Source organism: Eschrichtius robustus, chromosome 20 (assembly GCF_028021215.1).
Source record: "Eschrichtius robustus isolate mEscRob2 chromosome 20, mEscRob2.pri, whole genome shotgun sequence".
NCBI lineage: Eukaryota > Metazoa > Chordata > Mammalia > Artiodactyla > Eschrichtiidae > Eschrichtius > Eschrichtius robustus.
In genome coordinates this window covers 7,098,262-7,119,403 of record NC_090843.1, presented here as the reverse complement: position 1 = coordinate 7,119,403, position 21,142 = coordinate 7,098,262, and the positions used below count along the sequence as shown (strand labels likewise).

The window sequence follows — 21,142 nt, the reverse complement described above, 5'->3', positions numbered from 1 at the left end:
GCAGAGGAGGTCAAAGTTCCCTATGCTAAATGTTTACTAATATCTTTTTTCCTTGAAAGAAATCAGTTTTCAGGAAGTGGGCCTAAAAGGGGATACACGTTTCAAAGCCTTGTGGCTACTAGCACCAAAAAGTTTTCATCTACCTGCCAGCCCCAACTCTCCTCTTCCGCTCAGTTAAGATGGAGAAGGTGGCAGGACCTGGTAAAATGTGTCCGGCTGTGGATTCCCCCTTCAGTGCACACGCTATGGATGGTGACCAAGTACAGGACAGGATGGGGGGGGGGGCAGGGAGGCAATGGGGGGTCTTCAGGATCAGACTTTTCAAACTGGAAGAGACTTTAACTTATCTAGGCCAACCTCCTCCTTTTTCAAGGCCCAGAGATGGTGGACAATTTGTCCAGAGTCACACAGCAAATTGTGGCAGAGTCAAACGTGAATTCAGGTCTCTGTTCCAGTCCAGAGCCCTTTGCTTCACCTCCGTACTACCTCTTTTGGCCAGAAGGGGGCACTCAAGAGTCCTGGAAAAGACAACATCCCCAAGGATGCTGACTCACGCCAGTTGGACTTGTGCAGGAGGAAGGCTGGAGTCGGGTCATAAAAAGAAAATCAATTCTCCTGATAAGGGTTTCTTGTTGAAACCTGGTTGAGCTTGAATCAACAAACAAGGTCCTTGGTGGGAGTAGCCCTGAAGGGGGATGGGGGAAAACTTACTCCAGGCCTCTTTTCTACCTTCGTTAGTTCACAGTGTTTATAACCCGCTGCAGAAAATGTTTTTGTGTGTAATTCAAACAAACTCTGTTTTTCCTTTCACTCAGTTGGTACACTGTTGGGACGAGCCTGGGCTGATGACAGCCAGCCCCCAGGTGATGACCTCAGGGAAGGCACCAGCAAAAAGAGTATGTGGCGGCCGGTCTGGGGGAGAAGCTCTGACTTCCAGGCCAGACGCACAGGCCAGTGGGGAGCAAGGGTGGCCTGGCAGCTGGCCCAGCCAGCCACTTATCCCAGGGTTGACACCTCTGACACAGCAGGGAGAAAAGGATGACAGGAGAGGGCAGTGAAAGGGCTTCTGCTGCAAAAGCAGCTCCATCTTCACAGAGGTCCTGGGGCCCTGCCTAGCAATCCTTCCTCCCCTGGTCTGATGTGTGGCTCCCCCGCGCCCCCCCGCCCCCAGCACTAATCTTCCCAGCCAAGATACAGGATGGGGCAGAGGAGGGAGGAGACCCTAGAGCAGGCCCTGCTGAGTGTGCAGGGGGCCCTCAGATTTCACTGATTCTAGGACCCAAGCCAGGGGCTCCCCTCCAGTTCTCTGCACTGTCGCCAGGACGGGTGCTCCACCTGACATTTAATCTGTCCAAATCCTGCATCCAGGCCGACCCCTCAGCCTGGCCCTCCACCACTGCAACACATTCTCTCACAAAGCCCTTCGTCCCAAGGTTCCAGGTAGCATGAGGCCCAGCAACCTGTGCTGGGGGGCAGCCCTGCGGGTGAGGGCTGGGCCACCTGGGAAGAAGGGGGGCAGGAGGGACTCAGAGGAGGGTTGAGCTCATCGGAACTGTCTAGAGGGTGAAAGACAAAGAGATCACATGGGAGGCGCCCAGGCTGGACTTGAGGGTCCAGTGTGTTGAGCTGTAGCAGCAGCGTAGGCAGCCAGCTGAGCCGTGACAGACCTGAGCTGGGCTCAGACCCACCTTCCTGGGCCCCAGGTACTCTGGTGCCCCAGCAAAAAAGTCAGGAGGATCCGCTCCTGGATTCTGCTGGTTAGGAGGAACCCCGAGCCTCTGGAGGCCAGCCTCTAAGGTCCCAACTCCTGGCTGAGTCCCGACGTGCAGAACCCAGATGGCCTTTGGTTCAGGCTTTCTGGGCAGCCCTTCACCCCAGCCTCTGGCGAAGTATCTGGACATTCCTGGGCTGAGGCAGGACTCACTGACTTCAGGGCTCAGATGCCAGTCACACATGTGAGTGATCCCAGGGCTCAGACGCTGGTCACATACATGATCTCCATGCGCAGCTGCTTCTTGGGACCGTCTGTGTCCTCCATAGTGAGGCCCTGCTCTGGGGCAGCCTCTGTTACAGCTCCTTCCATCTCAGCCCGTGGGCCCTGCTTCTCCATCTTCCCCAGGGCCCAGAAACTGCCACCCATGAAGAGGGCGGCTGAGATGAGGAAGAAACTTGACATGTAGAAGACATAGCTGAAGTTGCTGGTGGTGTCTAGGAGGAGTCCTAGGGGACAGAGAGCAAGTTAGGCCACTGCCCTTGGCTACCAGGCCTCCCGCCCGCGCCCCCTCAGCCCCCAACCCCTGCTAAATTGTGTGCTCTGTGAGAGCAGGGATTTTATTGTTGTCTCTGCTGCATCCCCAGCACTAGGAACCGTGGCTGGCACCTAGTAGGAACTCATTAGGTATTTGTTGAATGAAAGGAAAGGAAACACTAAACCAGCCCCAGTCTGGGCAGGAAGAGTCCTTGGGTGGGTCAGATGAGCACTTAAGGGCATGTTTCCTTTACCCTTGGCGGCAGGAAGCCAAGGACTCAAGGGCCAGTGGCGTCTGGGATATCTGCTCAGCCATACCCCAGGCCCGCCATACCTCCTCCTGGATTGCTCTCCCCGCTTGTCGGCTTGGAGAACTCCCTTGGAAACTGGGACTTCCGATGCCACACTTGGGAGGAGTCCCCACTGTCTGACTGTAATAACCGTGCTGTCTGTTGACTGCCCCTCAGCACCACGGGCTTCACACACCTTCCCTTCTACTCTGAATGTCACACGCTCAGCTGCCCAGCAAGTCCACTCCTGTGGGTCTCTGCTTCCATATCTGTTTGTTTCCCTCCCGGCACAAATCACCATTACGATCACAAAGGGGCCTCTTTGCTCTAATCCCCGACTCCTCCACCAGAAGGTAAGCCCTGAGTGGTGGGGACTAGATCTCTGTATTCAGCCCTGCCCACCCCGTGACTGGCGCAGGTGTAGGGATGGGTATGGCAGGTGTTCTCGTCTGCATTTTGCAGATGACACTGTGGCTCAGGGAAGGAAAATGACTTGCCCGGGCCCCACAGGCACAGGATGTTAATAACTGCAGACATGTGCATAGCACTTACCGTGTGCCAGGCTCTCTACTGAGCGCTTTGCTATGTGACACTACTTGTGATCCCCACAACAAGCCTATGAGGTAGATTCTATTGTCATCCCCACTTTACTGATAAGAAACCAGAGGTACAGAGGGGAAGACAAAGGACTGAGATAAGTCTGGTATGAAAATCCTTATTTTTCACTGTTCCTACCCCGAGTGCCAGCTGGGGAACAGGCTACAGCCAGTCCCCTGAGGTGCTTGAGAAAATCACAGATTCCAAGTCTCTAACCCTGAGATGCTGGAGGGGCCCCACATCTCCAGACTGTTCCTATTTGCACCCCTCCCCATGCCCTGCCCAGGCCACACCTGGCTGCCCTCCCTCCCAGGGCCTCACCAGCCAGTGGCGGGGAGATGAGGATGGAGACGCTCTCCAGGACGGTGAAGAGGCCCAGGGCGCTGGAGAACCGGTCCATGGGGACAACGTCCATGAGGACCTGGAAGAGGAGAGCACCAACGCCGCTCATGGACACGCTGTACACCAGGCAGTAGCCCACCAGCACCCGGAAGTCGGCCGACGCCGCGCACACCAGGTTGGTGAGCCCGTTGAGCAGGGCTGCCAGGCTGAACAGGTACTTGCGGTGACTGGCAAAGTCCCGCCGGCCTGCCACCAGCCCAGCCATGGGCCGCAGGAAGATGTTGCTAAAGCCAACGATGGAGATGAGCAGGGCCGCCCTGTGTTCATCCACCCCGTGCCAAATGGCATACGGCACCAGGAAGACGTGGGGCAGTGGGAAACCCATGATCATCCAGACGACTCCCAGTGTGTACACGCGGTAGCCCACGTTGTGCCGCAGGACGTCGAAGGCCAGGTGGCGCTGGACGGCCCGACCGTATGCTGCCAGGCAGCCTCGTGCGGGTCTCTTGGAAGGTGGAGGGAGGCCTTCTCTGGTCTCAGGGGTCGCAGTGGCAGGCACGGGCCTCAGGATGGCCCCACAGACACAGCAGTGGAGAAGAACCCCGCCGAAGATGAGGAAGCTGCCTCTCCAGCCCAGGTCCTCCAGGAGATAGCGGGAGAGCAGTGGCCAGAGCATGATGCCCAGGGAGACGCCCGCCGAGGCCAGCGCGTTGGCCAGCACCCGCCAGCGGGTGAAGTAGAATCCCAGCACAGTTATGCTCGACTGAAAGCTGAAGCACATGCCCAGGCCTGCGGAAGGAGAGGGGGGACCAGCTCCAGGGCGCACGCAGCGCACGGACCCTGGGGTCACGTCCCAGGTCTGTTCTCCTTCCGTTCCAGCGCAGACCCACTTCCAGGTCCCCGGGGATTTAAGATGGACTCAGCCTACCTCACCACCTCCCTAGAAGTATCCCACCCCTCAGATCTGCCCTCTCAAGGCTGCCAGGGGCACACGTGTTCCCACTGGCACAGCACCAGGGGGATTTTCAAAAACCTAAATCAGGTTAAGTCTCTCTGCTGCTTAACACCTTCCAAAGATTTCCCATCACACCTAGAAAAAAAGCCAAAGTATTTACTATGCCCTGGAAGGCTCTGCACGGTCTGGTCCCTGGCCACCTCTTGAGTGCCATCTCAGGCCACTCTCCCTGTCACTCGCCATGATCAAGTCCCATCAGTCTCTTTCTCTTCCTCTGGACAGTAAGCTGCCCACCTACTCGGACATTTGCAGTTGCCATTCCTTCTGCCTGGAATATGCTTCCCTCAGACTTTCCTCTCCTGACTCAGCTTGGATGCCACCTCCCTACCTACTCCGTGCACAGCTGAACATGCTGGAGAGAAAGTTCACAACCACGCTGTGACCACTGGCCTCAGGCGGGCCCTCGGGCCACCCATGGTGCCACTGTAGTTCCCTCGACCATTTACTCTCCCCGCTCTTAGATGACCACCAGGCCTTCTTCCTCTGAGCACCCCGACACCTACCTCCCTCCCTCACTGCCAGCTGACCACCTACCCTCCCATCTGTCAAGGGCAGCCCTCCACTTCTGCCCTGAATCCTGTCCACTTGAAGGCACATCCCTCCAGCAATTTCCCTCTCCTGCGGCATCCATTATCCCCTCTTTACTAGATCATTCTCCTTCATTGTTATTTCTCCCGTTACAACAAAACTCTTGACATCAGTCTCTTCTGGGTACTGGCCCATTTCTCTGCTCCCCTTATATCAAAATTTCTTGGAAATACTGTTTATCTCCATTGTCTCCAGTTTCCCTCCTCTTCTTTTTCTCTTTTTTTTTTTTTTGGCCGTGCCACATGGCTTGTGGGATCCCAATTCCCCGACCAGGGATCGAACCTGGGCCACGGCAGTGAAAGCCCAGAATCCTAACTACTAGGCCACCTGGGAACGCCCCTATTGTTCTCTTTTGAACCTATTCCAATCAGGCTTTCATCCTTACCTCTGCTCCAGGATTCCTCTTATCAAAGCCGCCAACCTCCACTTTGCAAAGCCAAAGATGGAGTCTGATTCCCACTCGGTCTGATCCATCAGTGACTTGACGGTCGATCACTCCCTCCTGCTTGCGCACTTTCCTCACTTCCTTTCTCAAGAAACCCCACTCTCCTGGTGCTCCTTCTACCTCTCTGTCACTTCTTCCTGCCCAGGCCGCTAACCACTGGAGTGTCCGTGCCCTGGGCCTCAGGCCTCAGTCCTTTACATCCGTCCTCCCTTGTTCCTTTAGTGACAGCAGGGCGATACCTCATCTCGAGACTTGAGTACCAGCCATCTCAGGATTCCCCAGCTGCCCACTGCAGCTCAGGCCTGTTCCCTGAACTCCAGACTGGACGTGTCCAAACCTGAGCTTCCCACCCTCTCGAGAACCTGCTGCTCGCCTAGTTTCCCACTGCAGTCAGTGGCTACTCCATTCTTCCATTCTCCCCTTGGTATCACCCTCCTTGGCTCCTTCTCTGCACCTCACATGCAGTCCTGAACACGACCACTTCCCATCACCCCAATCATACCACCCTGGTTGAAGGTACCACCACCTCCTGGCTGGGTGATGGCCACGCCCCTACCTGTTCTCTGCTCCCAGCCCAGCCCCCTGTGGTGTATTCTCAACACCGCAGCCAGAGCAGCGCTCAGTGCTTCACAAACAGCGGCTGGATGACGTCCCTCTGCCCGAACCCCTCACATGGCTTCCCATCTCACTACACAACCTTTTAGGAACTAAACCTGTGTCTGGTCTCCCCACCCCCCCACGCCTTTGACCCTTCATTCACGCCCCTCTACCCCATCGGCCTCCGCGCTGCTCCTTGAGCACTTCTGGGCCTTTGCTCCTGCTGTTCCTGCTGCCTGGAAGGCTCTTCCCCAGACAGCCGGCTGGCAGACTCCCTCACCTCCTTCTGCCCAAACGCCACCCTCTCTGCAAGGCCTTCCCCGACCGCCCTGCTGAAATCAGCAACCTCCCGCTACCCTGCTTTACCTTCCGCGTTGGCTGTTGTAGTTATTCTACCTCTTTACTTGTTTAATCTCTACCCACCCCTAGCCGAGCCAGGACACTATCACATCAGCTGTCCTGTCTTCTCAGGTGCTTGTCATGATCAGATATGATCTTTCTTACTCCTCTGTTCGTTGTTCCTCTCCCTCATGTGACTGTAAGCAGCCCCAGAAGATCTGGTGCTTTGCCTGCCCTGTTCACTGTGCCTGGCCCTTTTCAGTCTTGCACCCAGTAGCTACGCAGCAATTCTCGACATGGAATGGCAGTCACCTGTGATGAAGCCTGCCGTGAGGTAGAGCTGGCCGAGGGTGCAGCTGAAGGAGCCGGCCACCATGCCCAGGCTGGCCAGCACGCCACCCAGCATCACCGTCGCTCTGCAGCCGAAGCGCCCCACCAGGATGCTGCACAAGGGTCCTGTGGGGAGGGGGCAGCCGGCAGGTGGCAGCGGAATGACAAGGTCAGAGGGAGGGGGACAGTGGGTTTGGGAGGGGGTTCCAGCAGGAACTAGCAGGTGGCTTAACGGGCACAAGCCCCGGAACATACAGACCTGGGTTCCGAGCCCCGCCCTGCCACAGACTGGCTACGGGCCAAGCAACGCCAATCCCTCTCTGTGCTGCAGTTTCCTCCCCCAGAGACTGAGGGGTCAGACTGGGTGATGTCTGGCCAGCTGTGAGGTGAGGTGCTGCAAATATTCCGTTTGACCCTGACAAGGATCCCCGGAGGTACAGACTGAGGCCGTTCACTGCACTGACCTGAGGCCGCTTCCGTCCAGGTGAAATGGGATTGGCTGGTGACCTGGGTGGACGCCCCTCACGGGGGTCTGTCTTGGTGGGCGAGGCTCCCAGGGCAGCTAAATCATGGTGAGCGCCTCCAGCCCCTGCTCCCCCTCCCCCATCCTCAAGAAGACTGGCCACAGCCCTCCTACCATCCTTCAACCTGTCCAGGGTGGGCAGCCTGGGGCCCTGGGCTACCCTTCACCCACTGGCTCTGGCCTCTGGGGCACTCTGGAGAAAAGCAGGTGGGGTACCCTCTCCCCCCAAACCCCCTCCAGCCACCACCAAAGTCTTGCACCCAGATGTTTAGCTCCTGGTAGAGAGGGGCCTGTCCTCCCTCACCCACCCCCAGCCTGAGCTGCTTTCTCACCAGTGCAGACCCAGGGTAGAAGTGAGCCAGTCCTTGCCGGCTGCTCTCGACACCTCGCAGGGCCCCATTCACCAAGTACCCTGCCCCCGAGTACACACAGCAGAGTTTCTCCAGAGTTGCTCTCCCAGAGAGCAGCCAAAGGGACAAGGAAAGTGTGTGTGTGCACTCGGTGTGTGTCTGTGTGTTTGGCGTGGAGAGAGGATGTGTGGGTGTGAGCCAGTACGAGTATGGGAGCGAACATGGGAAGTGAGCGGCCCGTCCTCAGAGGTAATCAAGGAGAGGCACCATAGAGGGAGAGGAAAGGCTTTGAAGTGGACGTGACTGCTGACTCACACATCTCTCCCACCCCACACTCTGGCCTGACTTTGGAAAGGTGACACTGGGGAAAGCCCTGCGTCATCGAGTTGGGGGTGAGGGGCTGGGATGTGTGCCAGCTCAGCCGAGACAGCCGAGGGCGCGGGGTGGGGCGCTGGGAAGCAAGGTGTTTCTGCTTCCGCCCTGAACTCACTCTGCAACACCGGCAAGGCCTTGTACTTTGTGCTTGCTTTCCTCACCTCTAAAACGTGTGGGAGTGAGAGGTACTTAGGATCAAGGACACTTTCAAGTTTAAAATTTCCATAATACTCTGAATGAGCGTGGGCTAAAGGTGTGTGTGTGTGTGTGTGTGTGTGTGTGTGTGACACAGACAGGAGTCCCGGGCCCACTGAGATGCTGGCACACCTGCTAGGCATGAGTCTAAAGCTGGTGGGGGAGTGAGGTCCCCAGCGAACGCCTGGTTCCCAGCCCCTGGCCCAGACCCCTCTCTGGCTGCAGGGAAGGAACTGTCTGGGATTCCCACTTCTGCCCAACCTTGCTGACGAAAAGGTTATGCGGTCTGGGCCAGGCCTGGCCTTGCTCCTTGCCAGGCAGCATGTTCAGGGGTCACTGCAGTGAGGGTGGCTTCTATCCCAGTCTGACTTCCCTCCCCATTCGAGGGAAGGACCTGGAATAACAAGCAGGCTGCTGGTGCCAGGTGGAGGGCAGGGCAGGAGGTAAGCAGGGAGATGGATCAGCTGAGACAGGCAAACAGGCCCGTGGGGAGAGCCCGGCGGCCTGTGAGGTCTGGCTCTAGCTGACCAGGCCCCTCTGAGGGAACTGCCTGTGGAGCTCTCCCTGGAGATCTTCCAGGAGCCCAAGGCTATTGTGGAGAACCCTCCAGCGCAGCCCCTGCCCTTCCCTTTCCCTGGGGTCAGGGTGAAGTGCTCACATCCCTGGAGGAGCCCTCCCTCCGTCTCCCCAGACCTTGCAACACCCCCTCTGCTTCCTGGTGAAAGATGGGCTCTTACCCTGCCCCCATCCTGCTCCTGGTGTCTTCCTTGAGCCCCCCTTCCCATCCTGAAGCCCTGATGAGGGTCTCCAAAATACTAGTAATTCACAGCTGCTTCCATTGCCCTAGCTCTCAGACCTGGCCGGGACCCCCTGTGATCTTCTCTCCAATCCTATGTGGGAGGTGGGCAGGATGGGATGCTGGGTGTCACTCCCATATCGCAGAGGAAAAAACTGAGGTTCCGAGAGATCACCCAGCGGGACCCCAAGCCACTCCTCCTCCAGTCTGTGCTTGAGTGCCCGGCACGCCTACAGTCTGGATCCATCCTCCCATGGTCATCAAGGGGACCGGCTTTACATCTTAGGGGCCTCTCCCCCCTCTGCCCCTCCCCAGCCCAGTCCAGCCCCGCCCCGCCGGATTCCAGGCAGGGGAACTGGCCCTGCTGAAATCACAGGAGATCTTAGGGATACACAGCACAAGGCAAAACCTGTGGCCTCAGAGAGAGGGACCCAGGAGGCCAGGGAGGTTGTGGCTTCCTCCCCCACCCGGGCTCTTTTTCATCCCTCCCTCCATCCCTCCCCTGGCTGCTCACCCCCCGCATGGAGCATGGCTGTCAGGATGGAGGGGAACCAGGAGGTCTCGCTGCTGCTGGCCTGGAACTCACGCTGCAGTTCAGTGAAGAAGATGCCGATGCACGTGGGGAAGCCCAGGGTGAGGCCCTGGGTCAGCACAGAGGCCAGGAGCACCATCCAGGCCCAGTAGCCCTCCGAACACTCCGGGGCCTGGGGCATCCTCGGCTACGAGTGCTGCTGCCACGGCCTCACGGCCACTGCTCCTACTGCCCGGGCCACCTGGGGAAGGGACAGAATGGAGCTGCCAGCCCTCCCTTGGCCCACCTGCCACCTTCCCTGGGCGCTTGAAACCGTCCCTTCCTCTTGCCCCAGCACCAGGTATCACAGAGGGGCACCGCCCCCTGGGAGATGGCCAGAGGCCCATGCGCTGGCCTTGGCATCTCCTTTCTCCTACTTCCCAGGGCAAGCCTGGAGGGAGGGACAGAAGGGGCAAGCAGGTGAGCCATAAGTGGGACAAGGCAGGTGGGTGGAATTCGTTCTGGCTGTTACATCGCTTAGTGGTCAGCAGGTGGGACTTCCCAGCCAGCCTTGGCCCGCCCGCACACACCACGTGGCAAGCACTCGACAATCGCTTGCAGAATGGAGCAGGCGTCTGAGCCAGCCTAGCCCCGATGGCACACAGGCACACACGGATACCTTCCAAACATTCATAACCAGGCTTCCTGCTCACAAACACGGGCTTTCACAATGCCACATCAACAGCCAGGTTCACTGTCAGTGCTGCTGTGATGGCTGAGGTGAGCAAGACAGGGCTGGGGCCCCCCAGGAGTGTACACAGAACAGCTCAACGAGGGCTTACATAGATGCACACGCAGAGGGCTTCCCTGGAGGCGCAGTGGTTAAGAATCCGCCTGCCAATGCAGGGGACACGGGTTCGAGCCCTGGTCCAGGAAGGTCCCACATGCCGTGGAGCAACTAAGCCCGTGTGCCACAACTACTGAGCCTGCGTTCTAGAGCCTGCAAGCCACAACTACCGAGCCCGTGTGCCACAACTACTGAGCCCATGTGCCACAACTACTGAAGCCCATGCGCCTAGAGCCCGTGCCCGTGCTCCACAAGAGAAGCCACCGCAGTGAGAAGCCCTCGCACCGCAACGAAGAGTAGCCCCCGCTCGCCGCAACTAGAGAAAGCCTGTGCGCAGCAACGAAGACCCAACGCAGCCAAAAAAAAAAAAAAAAAAAAAAAAGATACACACGCAGACACACCCAGACACACACCACACAGACAGGCAGAGAGAAACACATGGAACCACCCAGGCACACAGATTTATATGCAGACACACACTTACATAGACACATACAGAAAAGTCTAGAGACACACAGACACACACAGTCACACACACAGATGCGCACAGACATATACAGAGACACACACAGACATACACTTACGCAGATACACACTTAAAGAGACAAACTCAGACAAGCCTAGAGACATACAATCAAATGCACACAGACAGACACATGCTACACAGATGTAAGGACACACACAAACTCCCAGGGTCGCACGCTCTGCAGACAGATACACACACCCTCACATCTTTGACTCAGTCCTACCTTGGTTCCTCGCCACCACCCAGGCCACTACCCCCATCACAGAAGCTGCCTTAACCAGGCCTCAAAGCCCCAGCCCCCTCCCCAGATGTCGAGCCCTTTTCCAGTACCCTCCATCCTGGCTCTCCAAAGAGCCAAAGGATCCCAGGAGCTCCTGTTCCCACAGCCTCCCTCCTTTTAGCCCCAGGCCCCAAGATCCATGGAAACTCAGGAAACTATCAGAAATATGAAACCCCCTTCCTGCCAAGCCCAGCACCCCACCCCTCCCCCCCACGCCGGGGTCCAGGAGCTTTAACACAGCACCTAAGCCGGACCCACCCTAACTGCCTCCTTCACGGGCTCCAATCCCTTCTCCAGCCACAAGGCCTCTTCCCTCCCCAGAGGACCCCCAGGGGCCCTGCCAAGGGGAGTAGCCCGTTCATCCCTAGCCCCGGAGTGTGGGGTGTGTGTGTGGTGGGGGGACCTCGAGTCCTGTGTGTGGGCTGGGAGCATCTCCTGCCCTCCTAGCTCCTGCACGTGACACGAGCCCTAGAGATCCCCCAGCTCCGATTCTCCTGGCTCAGCCCCACGCTCCGGGCAAACCTCAGACAGGCTCCTCCAGCAAACTGGCTCTCGCCCCTTCCAGGATTTCTGTTCCCTTGGCAAATGAAAAGGCCACTGGTGCCACCTGATCCTCTCTGTGAACGTCAAGTCCCCCACCCTGCTCTACTGCTCGCCCCCCTCCCCACGCATCCCGGCCCCTCGGTCCTCCCAGACCTGCCACCTTCCCCCTCCTCCCAGAAGGGACGCCAGCCTTCCCTCCACCATCCTCACTTCCTCCCGCTCCCCCCGCATGGCACCCCACCCCTGGCACTCCCCAGCCCCTCCCCACTCTGGTCCCCTCTCCTTCCGCCCTTGTCCGGCCCCTCTATGGAGAGGTCTCTTTCGTGCCCTTAGTCCAGGACTCTGACCTTCCCTCTGCACTTACCTTCCCTCTGAACCTTTCAGTGGAGCTAGTTTCTCCTCCCTCCAGGCCTCCCAGACAATCAGAGCCCAGGAAACCCTAAGCACCTTTGTTCTCTCTTTGCCCTGGCCTCCCTCTGGGAGCTGTCTTGAAGACTTTGGCCTTCCACAAGGAGGCTATCCCCTCCCATACACCCCCAATTCCCGGGTCGCACACATAGCTCTTCTGTCCCCCAGCCCCCCCCCGCAGCAAGCTGGTTCCCCCTCCGGAACTCGGCTGCCGAGATTCCAAAATCCTCAGCCAGAGAGAAGTCCCGTTGGTCCTCCAAGATTCAGCCCCAGCAGCACCTCCAGGAAGCTACCCTGACCCCTACCCCAGGCTAGGCTAGGCCCTTTCCTGTATTTCTCTCCGTAATAGTAGTTCTCACACCACGTTGGAGTGGGTCCTTCCCTTGTTTATCACTGTCGCTCCCCTCCTCCTCCCCACCTTCCATACCACGAGCAGGACCTGTTCACAGCCCCGCACCCAGCCTCCACCTGAGCACAAAATGTAACATTAATGTGACCCACCTGTGTTCCCCGGGGGGCAGGCAAGCCCAGGAACAAGGGTGACCTGGTTTCCCGGCAGGTAGGTCCATTCCAGAAGACTCGAGCAGAGCGGAGCAGAGCAGAGATGGGGGCTCTGGTCCCACCTCTGCCCCAGCAGAGAAGTGGTCTTCCCTTGGTACTGGGAACCAGGAGTCACAATCACTGCCTGGTGCGCGGCTGGGGCAAAGGAGGGAGACGCGGCTGGAAACGCTTCACTCTCCCTTCCCCGGACTGGAGGCGAGCAGCTTTCCGCAGGAGCTGCCGACCTCAGCCCTCAGGGGCCCCCCACCCTGAGTGACACCATCTTCGTGCCCAGGTGGCCTGAAGCTGGGTTTGTGGGCAGGGCAGGGCAGAAGTTCACATGACACCTCTTGCCCTTCTCCCGTCACACACCGTCCCCGGGCTGATTTTTAGGGCTTCTCATCTGACGACAGAGGCCTAGCTAGGCCCTCAGAATCCATTCCCAGCCCCTCTGAGCTTGCAGGTACGGGCAAAAGGGTGAGCGGATGCTCTCACACAGGGCTTTGGGGTTAGGGGCCGGGTGTGCGGAGTGGAGGGGCCGCCCCCTCTCCCTCTGCTCCCTTCCTGTGGTGGGAGAGCTGGCGAGAGGAAAACAAGGAATCACCAGCTTCACCAGCAGCGGAAGGACGGGTAGACCGTGCAGACCCCCTCTCTCCCCAGGCTCCACATCAGGCAGGATCCCGGGCCTGAAGCCCGGGGCACGGGACAGGCAGCAGTGCGGGTTCCTGCTGGACAGGAGAGCAGCAAGAACCAGCCCGAGCCTGGGGTTGACAAGCCCGCACATCCCTGCACCCGGCAGGGGCCGGGGAAGGAAGGAGGCGGTTCCAGAGGTGGGCCGGCTGGGGCCAGCCACCCTCCTCCCTTCTGTGCCTCCAAAGGTGCCCCCGCCGTCCGGGCGGGGTCAGGCTGACCACAGCCTGGAAGGGGGATGGGATAGGCAGCAGGAACTTCCTGACCTCTTGTCACCCTGGCTCAGTCCCTGCTGTCGGGATCTAGTTTCCTTCCACTCGGCTTCCCACCCTCCCCGAGATGGAGCTCCTCTGGGTGGGGCTTCTGGGACGTCCAGGCGGCGTCCCCGTGGAGATTTCAGCCCAGGCCTTGGCTGGTGCCTGTCCCCTCACCCCTGAGGCCATCGCAGGCTGGGGCGGCCCAGGACCCGGACAAGAGGCTTTTCTGGATCCTCTCCCCCCACAGGCGGGAAGGGGCCCCGGAGGCCCACGGCGGGGCGGGCCCGCGACGGCGCTCACAGGGACCCCGGCGGGGGAGCACACCTTGGGGACTGTGGGGGGAGCCCGCTCACCGGCTCGCCCGGGCCCGGCGGAGGGGCGGCTCCACTCCAGCGGAGCGCGGCTTCCTGCGGCCCGGCCCGCTCGCGGTGGAGACGGCAGGACGCCGGGCGGCGGCGGGGACCGGAGGGGCGGGCCGCAGGGCGCCGGTGGGCGGGACCACCTCCGCGTCTCCAGGGAGCCGGGCGGGGAGGCCTCTGGGCGAGGCGGGGGGGGCGTGCCCGGGGCCCGCAGCCGCTTCTGTCAACCTCGCCCCCTCCTCTGAGTGGCCTCGACCCCGGCTCGGCGGGTTCATTTGCATGTCGTTAGCATGTCATTTGCGTAGCCCGCCTTCTCACTTTGCGGCTTCTCGATTTTCCCGCTCTGGGTTCTAGGGGCGCCAGGAGTGGAAGGGAGGAAGCGTGTGATGAGAGACTCCACCTCCCAGCGGCAGCGGGGTGGGAGGCCAGGGTGCAGGATTCTTTCTTTGGGGGCTTTAGCTGCCCAGGAGTCCTTCCAATGAAAACCTAGAGCTTTGAGGGCCACATCCAGGGGAACCCAGGCAGGCAGCTGTGCGGAGCAGACAAGAGGGTGGACCCCTCAACCCTGGGGGCAGGTCAGACGGCGCCCACCACCTCCGCGTGCGCCTCTCCCCCACCTAGCCAGCCCTTGATATGCATGGTTTAAAATGTATTCAATTAGTACAAAGTTACAGTAACCAGGACAGGCATAAGGGTAGGCATATAGATCGGTGGACTAGAATTGAGAATAAACCCTTACATTTACAGTCAGTTGATTTTCAGTTAAGTATGCTGAGACGATCCAGGGTGGGAAGAATAGTGTTTTCAGCGAACAGTGCTGGGTAGCTGCATGTAAAAGAAAGTGGTTGTGGTTGGACTTCCACCTCACACCATTTAAAGAAAAAAAAAAAAAAAAAAGGATTACAGATAGAAATGTAAAAACTAAAACTGTGAACTTTTTTTAAAAGATTTTTTGCTGTGGACAATTTTTAAAGTTCTTATCGAATTTGTTACAATACTGCTTCAGTTTTATGTTTTGGTTTTTTGGCCGGGAGGCAGGTAGGATCTTAGCTCCCCCACCGGGATTGAACCCGCACCCTCTGAATTGGAAGGCAAAGTCTTAGCCACTGGACCACCAGGGAGATCACTGAATTCTGTTGAAGAAAGCATAGGAATAACTCTTCATGACCTTGGAATTAGGCAATGGATTCTTAGGCACTACACCAAAAGCACAAGTGACAAAGGAAAAAACATAAATTGGATGTCATCAAAATTAAAAACTTTGGGGGAATTCCCTGGCGGTCCAGTGGTTAGGATTCCACGCTTTCACTGCCAAGGGCCTGGGGTCAATCCCTGGTCGGGGAAATAAGATCCTGCAAGCCACGTGGCATGGCCCAAAAAAAAAAGAAAAAAAAAAAACCTAAAAACTTTTGTGCACTAAAGGACACCATCAGGAGAGTGAACAAACAACCCTCAGAATGGGAGAAAATGTTTGCAAATCATATATCTGATAAGGGACTTGTATTGAGAATATATAAAGAACTCTCACAACTCAACAGTAAAAAGACAAATTAACCCCATTAAAAATGGGCAAAGGATATGAATAGCTATTTCTCCAAAGAAGATATGCAAATGGCCAACAAGCACATGACAAGATATTCAACATCATTATTCATCGGGGAAATGCAAATCAAACCCACAATGAGGTACCGCTTCCCACCCACTGGGATGGCTTACCTTCTGGATGAATGAGGTAGGAGATAACCCTATCACGTCGTGAGTCCATCTTAAACCTAAGTCATTGTTGTGCCTGTGGTTCATGTTCTTGCCAACAGTCACTGCGCTGGGTTGCCTCTTGCTGGGGGCATATTCAACTTAGCCTGCGGTTCCCTGGATACAAACTTTGGGAGGAGGGGATCAAGGTTTGTCCCATGGTCCCATAGGGATGGTCCCAGGCCTTGAGAGGTCCAGTGTGGGGGACAACAGGGGTCATACTCCAGGGTCTGCACCATCTCGTCACCCCTTATCTCAGCCTGGCCCAGTACTGAGCGGCAGTAAGACAGGAGGGAAGGGGGCAGGGCACGACCATTAAAAGAATGACCCAGCTGAGGATACAAAAAAACTAGCTAGAACCAACTAGGCCCAAGGACTTCTCACAGACCTGGAGCCTCATTATACACTTACTGTAATACATTAGCAGGCTAAATGACACACGGACCAGTACCGTGAGAGTTCCGAGGCTGACCATAAAAGGCCGAAAGTGGGCGGTGGCCCAATTCCTGGAAATCCCCACCCCTTCCCCAAAAGAGCTGGAATCATCTCCCCACTTGTTAGCCCATGAAATTACCCAGCCCATAAAAACTAACAGCCCCATGCCCCAGGGCCCCTCTCACCTTCTGAGAGGGACCGCTTTCTGCCTATGGAATGTGTATTTTTCTAAATAAATTCGCTTCCACTTTACTGTGGCTCGCTCTTGAATTCTTTCCTGCACAAAGCCAAGGACCCTCCCTTGGCGGCCCGGCCCAGGAATTCGCCCGAGACCTGGGACTCGACTGTTCTCTCGTGCCCCCTTCTCCTGCAACAGCAGTACCTGCCCCAGGTACTCAGAACAGGCTGGATGTAGCCCTCCACCCCATCCCTGGGTACTCTGGCGGGACCCAGGGACTTAATACCCAGGGTCTTCCTGGAGGCTCTTACCCTCTCTGAAAAAAATCAAACCAAGAGGTTTTCCAGGACCTCACTATTCCCTGGGGAGCCCCACCCTAATCTTCGACCTCTACTCATCGAGACGAAATTGAGAGAGCTGTGGGGATACCCCCTCCGCCATCCTGGACTCTGGGTACTTCTCCAGAATGAAGCTCCCACCGGGTTGGGGCATAGTCACTGTGGCTGCAGAGCTCAGAGCCAGGGTCTGCGGTTCCCACAGGCAGTCCCCACAGCCTTCCCCAGCCTTCCTCTGTGACTCTGTGCCCTAAGTGTTGGTCTGAGTGCACAGCCTGGTCACCAGGCCCAGTTTTGTTAGGGCCCATGACAGCTGTCATGAGGGGTGGGTGACAAGGGACTCAGCGTTGGAAAGGTCCTCATCCACAGAGAAAGCAAACTGAGGCATCTGCTCAAAGAGAGAGGGAGGCACCTACTCAAAGTCGTAAATCTTTAAGAATTAATAGTAAGTAATTAGTAGTTAATGACACAATTGCCATACATCACTAAGAATAACAACCACTACGTTCATTGCTCACCGGCCAGACCCCCTGAGATCTTTACACCTGCGTGGTTGTTCCCTTTCCCTGAAACACTCTGTCCTGATGAGGCTTTTTTTTTTTTTGTTAACCTGGTTGGCCCTTGGTTGGCCTGCAAGTGTCAGCTTAGAATCTCCTTCCTCCAGGATGGCCTCCCAGACCTCCCATGTGGAGGCATTAATCCTGCTGAGTGTTGGGCATCTCCCCCACTAAGCTCCCTGAGGCTTAGGAGCGTTCTTGCCCAGTTGGTCAACACTACCCCAGCACTTAGCACAGTGTGTAGCACAGGATAATAATAACTATAATAAGAAGGGTCAACACGTATGGATGGAGTTTCTCACTGCTGTCCAGATACTGCCTCATCGGCTGAATGAAGGAAAGGAGTATTGCCCGTCCAAGTCACTCCCCCATTCCAGGATCTTATCACCCCAAGCCCAGGACCTGGCGTCCTTTAAAAATATTTTAATTACTGGAAAGCTCCAGGATGTGGTCCTGGTTCCTCTGCCCCTCTCTCCAGGTCTTGGCCTCTGGCAGTGACCCTGTGGTGTCCCTGGCATGGACAGAGTGCCGACTGCTGGGATTATGGGGACAGTCTGTCCAGGCTTTTCTGGATGCTGTTGGCTCTGGGCCCCTGGGTGCCCTCCTGTTCGAGGGCCCCTTTCCTTCTCCACCAGCTCTATCCTTTTTCTACCCTCTGCCGGTCACACCCCTCTGCCGGTCACACCCCTCTGCCTGTTTGTCCTACTCTGCCAGGGCATGCGGCAGCTTGTCAGCGGGCCCCAGAGGCCTAGGCCATGCCACCCAGCTGGCTATTTCCCCAAAAGACCCCCTGAACTCAGATCTGAGGTGCACAGTCTCTCCCGGGGCTGGCCATGGCTGCTTGCCTAATGTTGGGGTACATAGTACCCCAGCCCCCTCCACTCCAGCCCCCACCTCCTGGGGGAGCAGAGATGCCCTGACGGCTCCCATCGAGGGGCAGCAGATCGCCCAATGCTGGGGCCAGCCTAGGGAGCAGGACAAGAGAAACCACAGGGTGATCCCCTGCCCCCTGATTTGGGATCATCTCTGTGCTGAGCCTTGCCCTGATTTCGGGTGTGTGGGGAGGGGCAGTGGTCATCGGGCAGGCAGGCACTGCTAGAACCATCACCTGGGCACAGCCCTTGCTCCGAGACCCCCGTTGCTTTGGGCCACCCCTCACTCTGAGTCCCCTCTTCCTTCTCCCTCTTTCTCCTTTTGCCTGTCTTACCCAGACTCTCTCCTCCGTGCCACCCTCCTCTCTGGAGCTCCAAGCACTTCTCCTTGAGATTTTCTTACTGTCACTGGAACTGAGCCTGTCCCCGCACTGCTCACACCATCTTCCCCTTAGACCAGACCCCTCCTCTGTTCTCTGACTCCATCCCATCCAGGGCCTCCCTCCCTCCCCTTGGCCTTCATCTTCATATCCAGCTGATCGCAATTCTACAGACTCTTCCCTTTGCGATTTTGCTCAGCTGTCTTCTCTCTTCCTGATGCTGGGGCCCCTTCAGGCCCACACTCAGCCTTGATAGATCTCTCTCCTCAGCCTCCCTGCCTGAAATACCAGATCCATCTTGCAGAAGCCCCCCCCCCCCCCCACTTTTCAGGGCTGCATTCGAAGGCCTTCCGGCTCTGAGTTCACAGATCACTCTGCCAACACCCTGGCAGGCCTCCGCTCTGCACACTTGTTTCCCAATACGCCCAGCCCACGTGCCTGGCAGCTCACCCTTGGGGTTCGTCTCCTCACCCATCCCTACCTCATGTGAATTTCTGCTCTCACACCATCCCCTCCCGAGTCCTCACTTCACCTCCAGCACACTTCCTCTCACTCCCACTCAGCCTGGCCCTGGTGCCCAGGCCACACATGGTTCTCCCCACCTGGGCTGCCCTGATACCCTCAAAACTGTCCATGTAAAAACAAACTGGGGGGGACTTCCCTGGTGGCACAGTGGTTAAGACTCCGTGCTCGCAATGCAGGGGGCCCGGGTTCGATCCCTGGTCAGGGAATTAGATCCCACATGCATGCCGCAACTAAGAGTTCACATGGCATTTAAACAAGCTCGAGTCTCTCCTAAAATGAAACAAGAACAAAAATCTACCCTCCCTCCCCTCACATCCCCCTCGGGTTCCCGCCCCCCCACCTCCGCATCCTGACTTGGTGGGAGCAGCACCTCCTCTCACTGGGTCCACACCTCCCCCCCCCTCCCCCCTCTAAGGAAAACTTCTGCCCCTCTGGTCATTCCCATGTTACACATCCAATGAGCATGTTTAGTCTTGATCTGCCTGAAGCATCGGACCACATTGATCCCTCCCTCCTGGAAATTTGCTCTTTCCTTGGCTTGCAGAACATCATTCTCTCCCGGGGTTTCCTCCCATGTTTCTGGCCACTTGTGCTGTTTGCTCTTGACCTTTAAATGGCCGAGTCCCACAGGCTCTGACCTTCACCCTCTCCTCTTCTCACTCCCCATCTGTAGCTCCAACCACCACCTTTACACTGAGCACTCCACATGCTCCATGTCCAGCCCATATATCCAAACTGGCACCTTCACGTGTGTGCCTCAACAACCCTAAAGCCCAACATCAGCCAGAACTTGCCATCAACGCTGGCCTCCACTGCCCCTGGTGTGGCCACAGGGCCCTCAAAGCCTGGCCCTTGCCCACCCTTCCAGCCCCAAGTACCCCTCCCTCACTTGATGCCCTCCAGTCACCTGAGCTTTCTCTGCTTGTCATGTTCCCCCAGCTGAGGGGTCTTTGCCTCTGCTGCTCCCCCCTGCTTGGAGCCCCATCCTGACCCTCTGTGCCTGGCTAACCCCTGTCACCTCAGATCGAAGCTCAAGCGTCACTTCCTTCGGGAAGCCCTCCCTGGCTTCCCTGCCGGGGCTGGTGCTACTGGTTATTCCTTCTCCTCACACATCTACTGCTCCGCTTGGCCCTGTCCACCACCGTGTGTTTATATTGATTTAAATCAGGAGTTACACACTTTTTCAAGGCCAACAGGTAAATATTTTAGGCTTTGCAAGCCAGAGAGTCTCTGTCGAAACTACTCAACTTTGCCATCGTGGGCAAAAGCAGCCACAGACAATATGAAAACAAATGAGCATGGCTGTGTTCCAGTAAAGCTTTATTTATGGGCACTGAAATTTGAATGTCACCTATCTATCTATCTATCTTTTTTTTTTTTAATTTGGCCGTGCTGCATGGCTTGCAGGATCTTAGTTCCCCAACCAGGGATCAAACCCGGGCCCCGGCAGTGAAAGCGCCGAGTCCTAACCACTGGACCGCCAGGAAATTCCCTGAATGTAATTTAATTTTCAGGTGTCACCAAATCTAATTCTTCTTTTGATTTTTTTCCCCATTAAAAAAATGTAACAACCTTTATTAGCTTACAAGCTGTACAGAAACAGGCGATGGGCCATAGTGTACTCGCTAAATCCTCTTTGAGGTGGGTACTATTGTTTTTTTTTTTTTTTCAAGTTGGGTGTTTATTATTTCAGTCCATTGCTTATGTATATTTGACATCAATTATTCTGTACATATCAAATATTGCATCATTTTACAAAGTGAACTCAACATGCTGTCTGTAAACCTGCTGTCTCTGGGATTCCCCCGTCCTTGAGAATGGTTCTGCCTTCCGCATAGAAGACTGGGGCCGCTGGGGCCCTTTCCCTCCCCTTGGCCCGCCCTCTCCAACCCCCCCGTCCCCCACCCCCGCCAACACACACACTTAATCCAATGCTGCCTCCTGGCCCTTCATACCTGCAGCATCTCCGTCCACCCCGCCCAGCCCAGAGCGGGCTGTCTTTATCTCTCCCTGAGCGGCTGCATCAGCTTCCTGACCACTCTTCCCTCTCTAACTGATGCTCCCCTCCCTCCTCCAGGCCGGCGCTCTGTCCAGATCCGCTCAGCTACCTCCTGCTG

The 21,142-nt window shown here is 57.0% G+C and overlaps 1 protein-coding gene across 2 annotated transcripts; it reads right to left on the bottom strand.

Annotated features, from left to right (window-relative positions):
• Window positions 1–368: 368 nt before the first annotated feature.
• Window positions 369–14,072, bottom strand: SLC16A5 (solute carrier family 16 member 5). Of its 2 annotated transcripts, none has more exons than XM_068531532.1 (6): window positions 13,986–14,072; window positions 12,647–12,841; window positions 9,545–9,803; window positions 6,774–6,917; window positions 3,457–4,266; window positions 369–2,220 (listed from the first exon to the last, which is right to left on the bottom strand). In XM_068531532.1, the coding sequence occupies exons 3-6, from the start codon at window positions 9,741–9,743 to the stop codon at window positions 1,973–1,975; spliced, it is 1,401 nt and encodes a 466-aa protein (XP_068387633.1). In that variant the 5' UTR covers window positions 9,744–9,803; window positions 12,647–12,841; window positions 13,986–14,072; the 3' UTR covers window positions 369–1,972. The 2 variants fall into 2 exon arrangements, with proteins under 2 accessions (XP_068387633.1, XP_068387632.1); XM_068531531.1 differs by having other exon boundaries at window positions 13,957–14,071.
• Window positions 14,073–21,142: the final 7,070 nt, after the last annotated feature.